The sequence below is a fragment of the Eumetopias jubatus genome, unplaced genomic scaffold (assembly GCF_037043125.1).
Source record: "Eumetopias jubatus isolate StellerSeaLion01/CBP00866 unplaced genomic scaffold, mEumJub1_p1.0 scaffold_10, whole genome shotgun sequence".
NCBI lineage: Eukaryota > Metazoa > Chordata > Mammalia > Carnivora > Otariidae > Eumetopias > Eumetopias jubatus.
In genome coordinates, this window is record NW_028274816.1 from 78,126,086 (window position 1) to 78,142,843 (window position 16,758).

The 16,758-nt window shown below is 64.0% G+C and overlaps 2 protein-coding genes across 2 annotated transcripts; one reads left to right on the forward strand and one right to left on the reverse strand.

Moving 5' to 3' along the window:
• Positions 1-3,023: 3,023 nt before the first annotated feature.
• YBX2 (Y-box binding protein 2) lies at positions 3,024-8,645 on the forward strand. Its single transcript, XM_028125123.2, has 9 exons — positions 3,024-3,300; positions 3,905-3,968; positions 5,373-5,406; positions 6,308-6,397; positions 6,912-7,196; positions 7,341-7,441; positions 7,650-7,827; positions 8,104-8,189; positions 8,443-8,645. Exons 1-8 carry the CDS (start codon positions 3,024-3,026, stop codon positions 8,152-8,154), a joined length of 1,080 nt encoding a protein of 359 aa, XP_027980924.1. The 3' UTR covers positions 8,155-8,189; positions 8,443-8,645.
• A 1,290-nt stretch (positions 8,646-9,935) lies between these two features.
• Positions 9,936-14,649, reverse strand: SLC2A4 (solute carrier family 2 member 4). The gene is made up of 11 exons (XM_028125016.2): positions 14,617-14,649; positions 13,175-13,291; positions 12,889-13,061; positions 12,676-12,800; positions 12,445-12,560; positions 12,184-12,346; positions 11,893-12,080; positions 11,659-11,763; positions 11,444-11,545; positions 10,824-11,027; positions 9,936-10,139 (listed from the first exon to the last, which is right to left on the reverse strand). Exons 1-11 carry the CDS (start codon positions 14,647-14,649, stop codon positions 9,936-9,938), a joined length of 1,530 nt encoding a protein of 509 aa, XP_027980817.1.
• Positions 14,650-16,758: the final 2,109 nt, after the last annotated feature.

Genomic DNA, 16,758 nt, shown 5'->3' on the forward strand with positions numbered 1-16,758 from the left:
TGTGCCACACCTATACAGCCGAGGGAAACTTCTACAAGTGAGGGATGGGCACCAAAGAATGATTGCTTGTGGGTGCGTGGTGATGTCGCTCAGCGAGGAGTTGGGGGGGGACGAGGAGTTTGTATGTGGGCTGGCCAGGTTTCAGAAGCCTGGAGTAGGGCGCCTGGGTGGCTCAGTTGGTTAAGCGACTGCCTTTGGCTCAGGTCATGATCCTGGAGTCCTGGGATCGAGTCCCGCATTGGGCTCCTTCCTCAGCAGGGAGTCTGCTTCTCCCTCTGACCCTCCCCCCCTCATGTGCTCGCTCGCTCTCTCTCTCTCTCTCTGTAATAAATAAATAAAATCTTAAAAAAAAAAAAGAAGCCTGGAGCAATCAGCTAGAGAGAACTGGCTTGGTCTGGTAGGAGGTGGGAGGTGCTCAGGGCTGGACACACAGGCTTCAGAGGCACCGTGGCAGGTGGCCGCCCAAACGGGGGGGGGGGGCGGTGAATAATGAATAGAATGACCTGCAGAAGACAGGTGGCAGAAGACAGTCCAGAAAAGGCAGAGGTTGGTGAAGAACAAGCCGCGGAACGAGAGGCCTGGGGGCATGGCAACGCCGTCACAGGACACTCGTCTGGACGAGAGGAAAGAGAACCCAACCTCATGCAGTGACTGACTCGATTAGGAAGGGCTTGTGGACCGTTGCCGAAGACATCTCGGTGGAGTAGCAGGGGAGAGACCAGATCTGGGTTGGTAGGGTGGGAAAGAAACACAAGGAAGCACAGACCATAAGGACTGCTCCCAGGAAGCCTGGTGTTTCTTTGATGGCGCTGCAAAGGGCGAGGACAGATAAGGAGGCAGGGGTTTTTTATTTTGTTAAGAACAGTGAACAAGACAAGGCAAGACAGTGAACTCGAGGTGGACAGAAGCGAATGGAAAGAGAGTGAGTGGCAGAGGAGGAAGCCTTTGGGCTAGAATGGCTGGAGCCCTTACTAGCTCTAGCTTGTAAACATATTTAAATCGCCAGGAAAATCACATGGGCAAACCCTTCAGTAGAACAGGGAAACCACCTGCTGATCTCTGAGGCATCTGCTAATTCCTGCCCGTGGAGATAAAGAGTACATCACTGTTGTATGAGCAGGAATTCTTTCCTGCCTCCGTGCTGTCGCCCTCACCCTGGGGTCTTTTTAGCCTTACTGCAGACAGGGCTATCCCTTCCTATGAGCCTCGTCTCGTAGTGCAGTTAACCAGTCCACACCAGAACTCCCTCTGCCCCTTCCGTATGCTCCCTCTGCTGCCGGGGCCGCCCTGCGTGGTCTCTTGCTTGCCTTGCCCCCAGCCCTACCCTCCCTCTTCTACATTGTTCGGGCTCGGGGCTGGACACAAGGACCTCAGTCCTTAACAGTCCGAGGGAGGGTAGTCATTTCTGCAACCTTCACGACCTTGCCTGGCGATTCAGTTGGTCGCGCTCACTTTTCCCTCTTTTTCTGTCCGCGCTGCCCGAGGCGCTGGGACAGAGAGAACCGTCGCCTCGCGAAGGGCCGCAGGGATGGGGCGGGCGGGGGAGCAGGGGGCAGGACCGCGAGGAAGCCGGCGCCTACAGGAGCGGCCGGCAGAGGGCACGCCGGCACCGGGATTGGCCGCGGCTGGAGCGCGGACCTCGGGACTGGGGACGCGCACGTGGGGCCCGCGGCGCGGGCGGGCACGAGGGCTGGCGGGGGCGCAGCGTCCGGGCTAAATATACTCGCCGCCGGGGTCGGGGGTTGGGGGCGGCCCTCGGGAGGAGCAGTGACTTCTGGAGCTGCATTAGTCTGGGAGGGACACTGCATCTCCGGGCGAGCACCCGGGCTCCCTTGAAACCTGGGGCAAGCCTCGCGCCGGGACCTCAGTCTTCCCATCTGCGGAATGGGGACCGTGCATTTCTTCGAGAAATAGTGAGCAGCTGCTGCGGGCGTCAGGCACGCCGACAAGTCCTTACCGCCGTGCAGTTCAGCCTCGCGGGGTGGGGGTGGGGGACAGAATAAACGGACAGGTGCAGGAGCCGCTCAGCTCTTAAAGCACGCCAGGAGAAAACTGAAGGGTGATGGGCTACGGAGGTCACCCTGAGAATCACGGAGGCGAATTCTAGGTGGAGGAAAGTGCCCGTGCAAAGGCCGCGAGGCCGCAGGGCCTGGCCGGTTGGGGTAAAGGAAGAAGGCGAACAGTGGGGTCCGCGGGGAGGCTGGGGGTGCCTGGAAGGGGCTCGGGGGAACTTCCTCCCTCGGGCGAGGTCAAAACAGCCTTGGCCGGGGTGTTGGCCGCACGGATAAGCGGAGTTGTGCATTTTGCTCTGTAAATTCTACCTCAAAAGCAAAAGTGAGCGCAACTGCGAGCTGCGAAAGTCGTCCTTGTGCGGTGCGGGCGGGTCCGCGGCCCGGGGCGTGCGGGGCATCCCTCGGGGAGAGGCGGTGTGCGGGCCCCCGCCGTCTCGAGGGCGGAGGGGAGCGGTGCCGCCCCCAGCCCGAGCCGAGGCTGTCGGCGCCGGCCCCCCACCCGGGTCGTCAGGGGCAACCCTGGAGCTGCGACCCCCGCCCCGCCCTGCGCGCAGAGGCCAGGTGGCGGTTAGGGCGCAACCAGCCCGTTTGATTTCCCGCGGCCGGTGGAGAGGGGCGGAGGGGGAGGGGAAAGGGGCCGTCGGCCAATAGGCTGGGCTGGCGGCGGTCATGTGACGGTCGCGGGGCGGGGCCCAGGTGTACTTACGGGGCGGTCAGCAGGGGCCTCGGCCTCCGCGCGAAGTCCGGGAGGCGGGGCCGGCGTGCGGGCCGGGGGGCTGCTCCTCTCCGATAGGCCTGTGGCCAGGAGGCGGGGCCTGCGCGCGCCGCGGCTGCGGGCTGCGATTGGCCTTGGCCCGGGGCCCGCTGCCGGCGTGCGGGCGAGGCTCGGGGCGCGAGGATCGAGCGGGGCGGCGGGTTCGCGAGCCGGGGGGAGGGGCCGGGGCGGTGGCGGCGGCGGAGGAGGCGGAGGAGGTGGTGGCGGCGGCGGGGGCCGGTACCGGACCCGGCGGGATGAGCGAGGCGGAGGCGGCAGCGGTGGCGACAGCGGCCCCCGCGGCGACGGTGCCCGCGACGGCGGCAGGGGTGGTAGCGGTGGTGGTACCGGTGCCCGCGGGGGAGCCACAGAAAGCAGGCGGCGGGGCGGGCGGCGGCGGGGTCGGAGCCGCCTCGGGCCCCGCTGCCGGGACCCCCTCGGCGCCGGGTCCCCGCACCCCTGGCAACCCGGCGACGGCAGCGTCGGGGACCCCCGCGCCCCCGGCCCGGAGTCAGGCGGACAAGCCGGTGCTGGGTGAGGGGCGGGCGCGTGCCGGAGCGGCTCTACGGGGTCGACGGGCTGGGGGAGGGGCATCGCGGAGCCCACGCGGTCCCGAAAAGCCGAAGGCCGGCCTGGCCCCGAGGCTCCAAGGACTAGCTGGGCTGGGGGCAGCCGACCCGAGTGAGTTCGCCTGGTGGGAAATCCCGCCGCGCCTTCCCCGCTGGGAGGGCGTGGTGGGCAGGTCCGCCTGGGGCCTTGGGCACGCCCCCGCGGCGGGAGACTCGGTTCGGTCAGCCTGGGAAGCAGGTGCCCTGGGAATCCTTACGTTGGGAGGGCAGAACTTGGTGGGCCCGGTGAGTACCTGGTTCTAGGTGAAGGGCCTGGATTTGTAGCCCGTGAGCAACGTGACTTAGAGTTGGAAGGGTCTTGAAAGCCTGAGCCCCGCTGTGTGGGCGCTTCCATTTGGTGGGCCTGGGGTCAGAAAGAACGCTTTGGAGCTACAGGGCGAAACCGGTGGCTTGAAGTTATGCTTAAGAGGTAAAGGGGAGGTAGATTGGATTTGGAGTGTCTCCAAACTGAGCCCAATTCCATCTCTTTCCCCCCATCTTACTGCCCTCACTGCATCTCTGCCTGGCAGCAATCCAAGTCCTGGGCACTGTCAAATGGTTCAACGTCCGGAATGGTTACGGATTCATCAACAGGTATCTGAGAAACCCAGGGAGGGGGTAGAAGGGGTGTCTTCCAAACCGGCCTGTGGGACTGGACACCCTCCCGACCCCCTCTCTCCCCCTGCTGAGGCACGTGGTTGCAATGTCCAGCTGACGCTGATTGAACGTCTTTAGCCCCCGCACAGATGTGGGCAAGGTGGAGCCTCCTGCGCAATCTCCAAGGGCAGCAGAGGGTTAATGATCTAGGAACTTAGCAAACCTGGCTCTGAGCTGCCAGGGTAGTCTGTCTCACCTTGTGGTTTAGTTTGCTTTGCCTTTGGGGCAGAATGTACCTGCTGCCTACGCCTCAGGGCTCCGGGCTGTAATCCTCACTCGTTTCCTGTTTCGGGAGGCTGGAGGAGCACTCCCCTGACTCATCTCCCTTAGAGGGCTGCTGGCTCATTTGAATCCCCCCACCTGACCCTGACGGGGCGGGGGCTGGGGGGGGGGCAGGTTGGAGAAGGATGCCAGCCCCGGCAGAGGCTGCTGCTTTCCTTCAGTTGGACAGCCCCAGCCCTCCCGCGACTGCGGAGGGGCTGTCGAGGCAGATTCTGAGCAGAGCCAGGTCTCCCCCAGCGGGCCCTTCCCCAACCCAGGCACCCTGCCCAGCCCAGCCCTCCCGGGAGGCCCCAGTTCCCTCTTAGCAGGCTGACCTTTGTGCAGATCCAAGTGCTTTAAAGTGAGAACATTTGACCTAGGGAAGGATCCCTCTCTAATTCTGGAAACTGAGGGCTCCTGGGAAGTTCTGAAGGAAAATCCATTCCCCCCCTCCCCGCCATGGGGTGCTAGGATAAACTGGGGTAATAGGCAAGTCGTGATTGAAAATGGTAAAATATTTTCTTTCTCACCCTTGATCCTTTGGTATGTTGATGAGAGGGGCCTGACCCTGGGGTTCACCTCTGGGCTGAGGGTGAGAATAAAGTCTTGGGGATGTTTTAGAGCAGGTTCTGGACACGTTGTCCCCTCTGCTTCTCTCCCCCGTCTGCACTTTCTCTTTCCTTCTAGAGTATAGGAGGGAGGACATGGAGAGGAATTTTCCAGCCATGATAGGGATTGGGGGTGGGGGCCCGAGATAGTTACACTCAGCCCTGCCAGGTTCTAAGGTGCCCCTGGGGCGGGGAGGTGAGTCCTCAGGAGGTAAAGAGCTGGCCCGGTGTCTTCAAGGTGACTTTGCCTTTCCCCTCTGCCCTTAGGAAGCTCAGGGTTTTCGCCATACTTCTCTTCATACCCACTCCTGGCTCTTGTCATTCCCCGGCCCGGTCTTCCCCGGCACCCCCCCCCCCCGCCCCCTGCAAGGAGCCGGGGGAGGACAGTGAGGGTGGGTCTGCTGCTTTGGGGCGTGGGCAGCTGGGGAGGTCTCACCAAGGCCCCCCACTAACAACCCCTCCTGTTCTGCAGGAATGACACCAAGGAGGATGTCTTTGTTCACCAGGTAAGAGCTAGGGGGGAGAGGGGTGCGGAGGAACCCGCCCTGTCTCTCTCTCTCTCTCTCTCTCTCTCTCTCTCGCTCTCGCTCTCTCTCGCTCTCGGCCTTTGCCATAATCCTCAGCAGCACGCAGCGTTTCTCCTGCCTCTCCCCTCACAACAGCATGCCCGCCAGGAAACGGTCCTCTCCTCCCCCTCGCCTCAGGTGCCTGTATTAACCGCCATTGGCCCCACGTGTGTCACACTGTCTCTGTGAGAAATGAGCTTGTTGCCCCCCGGCCGTGGCGTGCTCACTCCCCACATCAGGACCTGTTAACACGAGGACGAATCGTAGGCTGTGTTCTGAGGGAGAGGACACAGGCTAGAGCTGCTTGGGTGCAGCGGTTCTCAAAGTGTGGTCCCTGTGGCAGCGGCATCACCTGCCTGCCAGTCCTCAGCTCCCCACAGACCTGCTGAAGCAGCTGTGCTTGGGGGTGGAGGCCAGCCGCCTGTTTGAAGGAGCCCTCCGGGTGCTGCGGCTGGGGCCCCGGGTTGAGAACCGCGGCTGTTGGGGGGGTGCCCTCAGGTAAGAAGCCGTGCGTTTGGCCTGCTGGGCAACTTAGCACTGTCTCTGCTTTTGGTTTTGCTTTGAGTTCCTGCTTCTGGCCTCCCTCTGGGAAATCCCAGAGGGGTACAGGGAGGAGGAGTGTGTCGTGGGGACGGACAGTGCTGGGGGCACAGGCGCTGGGAGGCGCCTGGTTCCCGGCTTCTCCCCCACTGAACTTGGCCTGCCTCCGCGCTCCACCCTGCGGCCCGGCCGCACGGAGGATGGGTGGTGAACTGCACGAAATGGGGTGGCGGACCCAGCAGGGGTGAGGGAGACTCCGGGCTTGCTGCCCTCACCTTTCTCGTGGCCTTTCCCCTGCCAGACGGCCATTAAAAGAAACAACCCCAGGAAGTTCCTGCGCAGCGTCGGAGATGGAGAGACAGTGGAGTTCGATGTCGTGGAGGGAGAGAAGGTTCGGGCTGTAGCGGGGCAGGGGTGGCCCAGCTGCGGGAGGGAGGCCCTCCTGAGGCGCCCCCCTTCCCCGGGCCGGTCAGCCCGGGCCGTGGGAACGGGGTCGGGCTCTGCCGAGGACCTGCGGCCTTCGCCACTCTGGTGTCCTAAAGACAAGGCCCTCTTGATAACATCCGGGTTGCTTTATCAGGCACCGGGCCCTTCCAGTCTGTTCTCCACGTGTCCTGAGTCCGCAGCCCTCCTCCCCCACCTTCCCTCCACCCCCACCTTCCCTCCACCCCGAGAGCGTCCATAGCAGCTACGCGGGAGGGGCAGGTTACAGCGGGGGCCCCTCCTAGAAGGCTCCACACAAGGGCCCGGGCCCCTGGGGGAGGGTAGGAGACCCCAGCCCGGAGGAGCTGCAGGGAAGCTGGAGAGGGGGATTTAGCTGGAAAAAGGGAAGGCAGGCCTGGGGGTGTTGGGCCCGGAGTGGGGGCGAGCTCTCACTGTCCTCCCGGTCTCCCCCCCCCCCCCAGGGTGCAGAAGCTGCTAACGTAACTGGCCCGGGGGGCGCGCCGGTGAAGGGCAGCCGCTATGCCCCCAATCGACGCAGGTTCCGCAGGTTCATCCCCCGGCCTCGTCCAGCTGCCCCGCCACCCATGGTGGCAGAGGCTCCATCAGGCGGGACTGAACCGGGCAGCGAAGGGGAGCGGGCCGAGGACTCTGGGCAGAGGCCCAGGCGGCGGCGCCCACCTCCCTTCTTCTACCGACGGCGCTTTGTGCGAGGCCCTCGGCCCCCCAACCAGCAGCAGCCTATAGAGGTGGGGGTCCTGGGTGTGTGGGAAGGGAGGGGCGTCGGTGAGGACAGAGACCTCGGAGTCTCCAGAGGAGGAGGAGGGGGGCTGGAAAGGGCCCTGGGGCGGCAGGTGCCCCCCCCCACCCCCCAGGCCTTTGTGTGTTCCTAGGGCACCAACGGGGTAGAGCCCAAAGAGACAGCCCCATTGGAGGGGGACCAACAGGGAGATGAGCGCGTCCCCCCTCCCAGATTCCGGCCTCGGTACCGGAGGTAAGACTCCCTTCCTGGGGCCCGTCTTCCCCCCCATCTGGTATTGGTCGGGGGGGGGGGGGGAGAGCAAGGCTGAGAGGAGCCTGAGGCTAGTGGGGGGGGGGCGCTGAGTGATGCCCAGGCGGGTGGGAAAGCAGGCTGGGTCCCCTCGGCTGGGGGAGCCCCGGGAGGGAGGCAGACGGAACAAGTCCCCCACGTGTCTCCCCAGGCCTTTCCGCCCCAGGCCGCCCCAGCAGCCTACCACCGAAGGTGGGGATGGCGAGACCAAGCCCAGCCAAGGCCCCACTGATGGGTCCCGGCCTGAGCCTCAGCGCCCACGAAACCGTCCCTACTTCCAGCGGCGGCGGCAGCAGCCCCCCGGACCCAGGCAGCCCACAGCCCTGGAGGTGAGGACCTGGGCTGCTTGGTGGGGGGCTAGGGGGGTAGGAGAAAAGGCCCCAGGCTGTTGCCCTTCCCTTCTCTGCCCCTGCCCGCCCCCACACACCAGGGAGCCCAGACCGCTGCTGCTGGATCTGCCACTTCTGGCAGATCTGCCCCGGCTCTGCTTGGAAGCCCCAGCCCCCCCCTTGTGGGAGGAATGGGAAGAAAAAGGTGGAAGAAGATTAAAGTTGGGTGCTCTCAGGGATGAGAGGGTTTCAAACGACTGCCCCTGTTCTCGCCAGCCCTCGGCCCCCATCAACAGTGGGGACCCCACCACCACCATACTGGAGTGACTCCAACACGAAGGACCCCCCCGAGCTACCATCTGGTGAGCGGCTGCGCCCAGGGCAAGCCCGGAGGTGGGGCGCTGGGGCCTGAGGAGGGGGCGCTGGTCCCCATTTGTCTCTGTCTTTCTCTCGCGCAGGTTGTCTGCCAGTTTTTCCAGCCACCCTGTACCCCACCCAGCACCCCCTCCCCCTTCCCCATGACTCATGACATCAAAATACCGGCTTTCCCCTTTCCCTTGAGACTCAGGAGGGCTGAAGCAACAGCCGTTTGCTTTTTCTCTGTCCCCTACCAAGGGTTGAAGGAAGGGATCCATCCTGTTGTTCAGAGGCACCACGTCCCTCCCCTGAATCAGGCTGAGAAGGACCCAGCCAGCTCTCACCTCCTCCTGGTTGTTTTTCTTTCCCACCCCAGTTTATTTTTGGTCTCTCCTCTAGCCCCTACCTCTGAAGCCATTTTATGAACCGTCATGTGCCACCTGAGCCTCCAGTAAAAACAAAAACAGGCTTTCCCCGTGGTCTTGGTCTTGGCCTCTTTTCTGTGGAGTCGATGGGGACTCCCTGCCCAAGGGGGCGGCGGCGTGAGCCCTCCTTCCGGTGTTTCTGAAGGTGCTTTCCCCCCTGTGAGAGCCACCTGTCCCATCGTAGCCTGGGGCTGACCGCTGCCCTGCAGGAATGTTCTGGGAAGTGCCCAGGGCAGCGGCTAGCGCTGGGGCTACAACTTACGGAGCGTTCACTGTTCGTAAACGCCGTGAGCGGGGCGCCCGGCTGGCTCAGGTGCTAGAACGTGCCCCTCTTGATCTTGGGGTCGTGCATTCAGGCCCCACGTTGGGTGCAGAGAAGCTTAAGTGGGGGCAGAGTGACCGCAGCCAGAGGATTCTTGGGCCTTGAGCTTAAGGCAGGGTGGAGGGAGGGACAGGGAGCGTCCCCGGGTGCTTCCACGACGGGACGCGCGTCGCATACGGTGACTTTATGTGTGGGTCTATATACACATGTATATACACGTTTAGTACAACAGACCTTTGGTTTCTTCTTCCTGCCCCTTTTGCAAACATATACAAAAATATCTGAAGGCTCCTCCCACCCCGTGTTTACAGCCTTTCAAACTCCTCTTTCCCTTAGTTGGTCAAAAGCTTGTGGGTAGAACACCCTTGAGGAGGGCAGAGGAGGCAGGAGTGGGGCCCCCCCCCTTGGAAGCCTCGGGGAGCCGTCCCTCTCACCACACGTGCCCCGGAAGATGGAGTGAGAGAGCTGAGCCTGCCAGGAGAGCTGAGCTCAGGCCTCGGGAGGCTGGGTCCTGTCCGGGAGGGGTCAAGGCGGGACCCCCTTCACCCAGAGTCTATGTGGCAAGAACTCAGAGAAAGTGCCAGCGAGTGGGAGGAGTCCGAGGTGACAGGAAGCGGCTTCTCTGCTCCAGTCCTGCTCCCTGCTTCCGTCCACCCACTAAAAAGTCAGCCCAGGGCCTCTCCTCCCCGCACCCCCCTCTTCTCTAGCAAGGGGTGAGAGAATATTCTGGAACAGAGGCGGGGTGGGGGTGGGGCGGCCTACGGAGGAGGGAGGGGATGAGCCGGGATAACGGCCCACCCTGACGGCCACAGCCTAACACATAAATAATCCAAGAGTCACATGAGGGGACTGGGGGCGCTCAGACCACCCTTCCCTCCAGCTTCCCGGTTCTGCCAGGCCGCAGGGGCATCACCCTGGAAGTAACGGGGAAGAGGACACCGGGGAGGAGGGGGCGGGGGGGCGGGGCGAGAGCACATTCCCCTGCCAGGCCCCTGCCAGGCCCCTCAGTCGTTCTCGTCTGGCCCCAAGTACTCGAGTTCCGTGCTGGGTTTCACCTCCTGCTCTAAGAGGGAGGGCGTCCGGTGGAAGTTGGCCGAGATCTGGTCAAACGTCCGGCCTCGGGTTTCAGGCACTTTTAAGAAGGTGAAGATAAAGAAGCCAAGCAGGAGGATGGCGAACAGAAGGAAGACGTAGGGCCCCATAGCCTCCTGGGATAGGGGGAGAAAGACGTGTTGGCGGGCGGGGGGTGGGGGGGGGGTGGGTTGGTCTCCATCGAGCCGGGCAGTAAGGGCCCAGGCGGGTGGGGGGGCTATGCAGACGCAGGTGGCTCCTTGGCGGGGCAAGGGAACCGACCAGGAATGAGTGAAGAAAAGATTCTCTGGGCGCCTGGGTGGCTCAGTCGGTTAAGCCACTGCCTTCGGCTCAGGTCATGATCCCGGGGTCCTGGGATCGAGGCCCACATCGGTCTCCCCCTGCTCTGCGGGGAGCCTGCTTCTCCCTCTGCCTCTGCCTGCCATTCCCCCTGCTTGTGCTCTCTCTCTGTCAAATGAATAAAATCTTTAAAAAAAAAAAAAGAAAAAAGATTCTCTGTGCCCCACCTCCGATAATCTGTCTCCCTCTCTCCTGTGCTGAGGGCAGGACACTCTGCCCAGAGCGGATTCCCAACCGGTTGTCTGCGGCAGGAACGCGTACTGATCATTTTACTCTAAGTCAGTCAGGCCCCAGCTGGTTTGGAAGACAGCTCCGCTGTTAGCCCAGTACTTCAGCTCCCACGTGGTCCACCAGAGTGACCCCCCAGACAGGAGCGAGGAAAGCAAGTGGGAGACGGGGGTGGGCGGTTCAGAGCGGCCTACAGGGGGGTGGGAGATGGGGACGAGGCGCAGGGCACCTACCGCAACATACTGGAAACCCATGCCAATGATGAAGTTGCACGTCCAGTTGGAGAAGCCAGCCACGGCCATGGCCGCTGGGCGGGGGCCCTGGCTGAACAGCTCGGCCACAATGAACCAGGGGATGGGGCCCGGGCCAATCTCAAAGAATGCCACGAAGCCAAAGATGGCCACGATGGAGACATAGCTCATGGCGGGAACGCGCTCCTGGGGCAGGCGGGGAGCGAAAGGAATTCAGGTGGTGCAGAGAACTGAAGTCCGTCCCTCCCAGCAGCTCACGGAGGAGCTGACACCCAGGTGAGAACAGGCCTCTGAGCGGCGCTGAGCCCTGACCCTCGGCGGGCGGCCCTATCACTGCCCTACTCAGGGCCCAGGGGGCGTGAACGCCCTCTCGGCTATTAGGATGGCCCACTCTCTCCCGGTTCTAGAGCTGGCTCCTGACGACTGACTGTTCCTGAGACTGGACAGGGGCAGGGGCTCTCCTTCCTGGCTGCCTTCGTCGTGCTAGAGCTTCCTCCCAGACTGGGAAACTGGTGCAGCCTGGGTCCTTGGGAGCGCGTGCGACACGCGCACACACACGCACGGGCTGGGCCGCGGCTCCCTCCCCACCTCCCAGGCCTCACCAGCAGAAGCAGAGCCACAGTCATCAGGATGGCGCAGCCACACATTCCGGCCAGGCCCAGGAGGTGCAGCGTCCTGCGCCCAGCCCGCTCCACCAGGAACACCTGCAGGGCGAGTCAGGGCTCAGTGGAGGGCCTCCGGGGCACAGGAGGTCGGGGGGAGGGGGGGAGCTCCGGGGGGGCGGTGCGGAAGTCAATGGGGGGGCGCCAGCAGTTACCGAGACCAAGGTGAAGACGGTGTTGACTACACCAGCGCCGATGGTGGCGTAGGCCGGCTGCCCGACCCCCGCCGTCTCGAAGATGCTGGTTGAATAATAGAAAACCTACGAGAGGAGGAGAAGGAAAGGGGCTGCGGACGGACCCCGTGCCCGAACACAGGGGGCTGGCTGCCGGCTCACCTCCTCCTGAGCTGCTCCCTCACCCCTGCCCCGCCGAGGCTGCCGCCCACGTACAGCATTGATGCCGGACAGCTGCTGGCTCAGCTGCAGCACGACAGCGATGACCAGGGGCTGCTGGTGGGGGCGGCTGCCCAGGAGCTGGAGCAGGGACAGCGGCCTCTCCCGGTCCAGCTGCCGCTTCTCCTCCTTCAGCTCAGCCAGCGCGCCAGACACGTCAGCCCAGCCGGTCAGGCGCTTCAGACCTGGAGGTGACGAGCATCAGGCCTGAGCGGACGGGGAGCGGGGACACCCCCCCCGCAGGTGCTGGCAAGGTGGCGGGGGCTGGGGTGGGGGTGGGGAGCTCACTCTTTCTAGCGGGCCCCTCCAGGTTCCGGATGATGTAGAGGTAGCGGGGGCTTTCTGGGCAGAAGGGCAGCAGGACCAGCTGCAGGAGGGCGGGCAGCACGGTGACGCCCAGGAGCAGGGGCCAGAGGGTGGCAGTGCCCAGCATGGACTCCAAGCCCAACACCTGTGGCAGCAGGGTGGGAAGGAAAGAGGGCCGGCCGTTCAGCCCAAAGCCCCACCCAACCGGCCCGCCTAGCCACCCGGAAGGCCAGGCCCAGTCACCTGGGCGATCAGAATGCCTATGACGATGGCCAGTTGGTTGAGCGTCCCCAAGGCGCCCCGCAGGTGAGTGGGGGCGATCTCCCCCACGTACATGGGCACCAGCCCCGACGTGAGCCCTGGGCAGAGGGAAGAAGAGAGGGCTGAGGGCAGCTAGTCACTCCCGCCCCCAAGCTCAGTGGTGGTGGAGGGGAGCAGGGCGCCGGGCAGGGCCATGGCGCCCGTGGCCGGTACCTGAGTAGGCGCCAATGAGGAACCGCCCTAGAATGAGCATCTCGTAGGAGGCGGCCGCGTTGGCCAGGCCCATGAGGGCGCCCCCCAGCACCGCCAGGATGTTGTTGACCAGCATTGCCTTCTTCCTGCCAGGCAAAGAGTGGGGCCGAGAGTTAGGGTGCCACGTGGCGGCCCCCTGCCCGCCCCCCCAACCCTTGCCCACCAGCTCCATACCTTCCCAGCCACTGAGAGATGACACCGACGAGGAAGGAGGAGATCATGCCGCCCACAGAAAAGATGGCCACAGAGAGAGCCCAGAGGGTGGTGAGGGTGGCTGGTGGGATGGAGCTGAGTCCCTCAGGCCCCTGCCTCCCCAGCCACGTCTCGTTGTAGCTCTGTTCAATCACCTGGTGTGTGTGTCGGGGGGAGACAGTGGAGGAGTGACGGCCTGCAGAGACGTCCCCCGCGGCTCTCCCCTGCCGCCCCCTGCCCCCCACTCTGCCCACCACAGGCCCTTCACCTTCTGTGGGGCATTGATGACCCCAATGTTGTAGCCAAACTGCAGGGAGCCCAGCACAGCCGAGAAGACAGCAAGGACCAGGGTGCCGGTGACTCGCTGCTGAGGAGGTTCCCCGTCCTGGGCAGGCAGAAGCAGAGAGGAGGCGGGTCACACGGAATCATGATTTCTTTTCTTCATCCAGGGGCCCCGGGCCCAGCCGAGCCTGAAGATGCTGGGTTCCATCCAACATGTTGGGTGAGGGAAACTGGGCCATATTAGGCATGGAGCAAGGAACTCAGTGTAAACAGGAGCAGGAAGAACCCACAGGAACTGGGCACGAGGGAGAAAATGGATGTTTGCGTCCAGCAAGCTGAGAAATGTTTGAGGATGTCGGCCTCACCATTTGTCCGTGACCTTGGGACAGGCTTGGCCTTAAGACTTGAGTTCAGATTTGTGCGACCTTGGGCGAGTCACTTCCCGGCTCTGAAGCTAGGTGTCCTCGGGGTTAGGGGAGAGAGGGGTGATGCTGCCTGCTTTGCCTACCTGGCCGTGCAAGGGAGGAAATCAAAACCAAATGCAAAGGGGATTCCTGACCGGGCGGGATTTATAAACAGACAAGTGCCCTATCATCAGCCCCTGTCCTCTTTCCTCCCCTTTGGGGGTGCTCTCAGCAGGCTCCTGGAGGCCCCAACACGCTCAAGAAGGGCAATTCCAAAAAGGACGTCGCGGTCACTCCGCCCCGCATATGGCCCTTGAGGTGGCCTTCCCTGTCTCCGCCCCGGCCTCCCCTCCCCCTCTGGACTCCGCCGCAGGGCAGGGCGGGGGGCCGTGCCCGGCTTTTGCCTGGGAGAGCCGTGCCCAGGGGATGGGGGCGGGAAGGTGGTGCGAGGGGCGGTGGCGGCGGTGGCCGTTTGCTGGCGGCACATACTGTCTCCAAGCGGAAACCTGAGCTGGGGGAGGGGGGGCTGACGTTCGCCTCAGCCCCTCCACCAACCGTGGGGCCAAGGGAAAGTTCAGCGTCCTGGAGGGCGGCCAGGAGTGGGGGTGGCGGCCCACGAGAGCCTCCGCTCCTCGAAAAACTTCCCGTGAGCCGGGACACACGGACAGCTCCAGGAGGGTAAGACTCGCCTGGATCTGCTTTCTCGGGCTGGATCGGGGGCAGGGTGCCGCGCGATCCCGGCACGCCCCGCCGCGCCCTGGAGAAGGGGGTGAACCCAGGACTCGGGAAACCCCGGGGTGGCCCGTGCCCCCGGACGGTACCCCCAGACCCACTCAGCCGCTTAGAAGCATTGGAATCCCACAGTCACGGGGTGGCCAGCCCGGGTATAAATAGCCAGGCCCCCACCTCCCCCCACCCCCTGCGCCTGCGCAGGGACCGCCCCCTAGCTGACCCCAACCGCGACCCCAGCCCGGAGAAAAGCGGGCCCTGTGCCCCCGTCCCGCCCCCGCATGCTGAACCCTACTTCCGAGCCGATCTGTTGGAAGCCCGATGGCATCTTGTCTTAGGAACGCGAGGCGCAGGAGCTGCAGTTAACAGGGAGGCGACTGGGGGTCGGCGGCCCCGACCTGGCGGGCAGAGGGCGCGGTGGCGGCGGGCGTCCCGGAGCGACGTGCGGAGGGCGAGCCTGGCGGGACCCACCGCCGCGAGCCAGGGATCCAGAGAGCGGCAGGGCTCCCGGGGATCTGGCGGAGCCCGGCTTGGGGGAGAGACCCGAAGCGCCCCCGCAGCCCCCACGGGCCACGCCCTTCGCAGCACCCATTGGCCAGGAGCCCGCACACCCCAGAAGGCCACGCCCCTCCCTAAGCCTGGAGTTTAGAATTCGGCGGCGGGGGGAGCCGGCTGGCCGGCGAGGCCACGCCTCCCCAGCGTGCCCGGCGCGACGCGCCCGGAGGGTGCCCGCCCGCCTCCGGCCGCGAAGTTTGGGAAGAAGGGTCCCGGGACCCAGGAGGCCCCGCCCCACCTCGTGTGCGGACTCGGTCCAGCAGCCGGGCTTGGGGCTGGGGAAGCACTGGAAAGGCGGGCGCCGCGGGTTGGGACCGCGGGGTCGGGGAGGAGGGGATGCGGCAGGTCCGCTCGGCCCGGGAGAGAACTCGGGCGGCCCGAGACCGCGCGCGAGCGGGCGCGCGGGGTGGCTGGGGAGCAATGGCCTGGAGTAACCCACCGCGCCTATTTTTAGCTCCCACGTTGGGAGACGCCAAATGTCAGGTCCCGGGTGTCCCGGCCTGTCCTGGACGGGGGAGGGCAGGGAGATGGAGCCTTAAAGGGTCCGAGACACGCTTCCCACGCGGGGATGGCCCTGGGGCACAGGAAGTTCCGTTCCCAGCGCCCTGGGTGTCTGGGCTTGGTGGTCCTCCTTCCGTGCATCTGTGCTCCGGGCACTGCCTATGTGGCCCTTACCCTACACCCGTTCCCCAGGGGTTCCTGGTTGCGGCCCGAGAGACAGCTGGTCACACCAACCACGTCACCAGCCTGAGGTCCCTGAGCTGCCACGAATGTGCTGGCCCCATGGACGACTTGGACACACTCTCCGGAGGCCGCTCTGGGTCCGAACCCCCAGCGAGGAGGTTGCGACCTAAGAGTTGGCGCGTGCGGACCAGAGCGCAAGGCGCGGCGCAGACAACCGGCCTCGGAAGCACGGGGCTGTGGTGCCACCTGCAGGGAGAGCGAGGATCCGCAGCGGATCCGGGCGGAGTCGTCTCGGGCCCACTGGCCCTCGACGGTCCACCTCTGTCAGGCTTCCTTACATCCAACCCAGGCCTCGTTCTGGAGATCCGGATCCGAGGATTCAGCGCCCGCCGGAACGGGGCAGCTCACATGATCCGCGTGTCCAAACCTGCCCTTCCTCCTAACCTCCTCATCCCCGTGGCTGGTCCCGTGAAGCACCCTGAGGATCCTGGAGATCATGCTCGATTCCTGCCCTCTTTCACACACCCCACCCCCCGCGCCTTTACTCAGTTACCGGCATTGGTATGTTGACCTCCTCAACTCACATTCATCTGATTTTCTCCACCTGTACTGCTGACGCATTGGTCCAGTCCACCATTACCTCCTGCCCCTTACTTTCCTTATGCGGAGGGCAGAGTTCAACGTAAAAAACGTTCAACTGCATCATTCCCTCCCCAAAAGTCAGTGGTTCTTTGTGGTCCCCACTGTCAAGGTCAGACCCCTTTTCAGAGCGAACAAAACCTCCTGCCTTTCTTGTCCCATTTCAGTCTCACTTTCTAGACTTTATCCTTACTGCCTAGTCAATGCCTAACCCCTTCCCCCCCCCCCCCCCGCACACACACAAGGTGCCTCCGCTGCACCAATCCCTCAATCTGGAATGCCAGAGGACTCCTAGTCACCCTTCAGAAAATGCTCACCCCCTCTGTGAAACCTTTGTTGGCTTCCTCCAGGAAAACAAGGAGAGCCACGTGTCCCTGGTGTAGCCGATTGTCACCATTTCTTCTCTGTACTTCAACCTTGAGAGGAGAAGGTCACCTTGTTTCCCTCTGTGTCCCCAGCACCCAGCCTAGTGCCGGGCACTCAGCAAATGTTGAGTTAATGCAATGAGGGTCTGGTCCTTATAGCCAAGAGTGCAGGTTGGGGAGCAGTCACGAAGGCG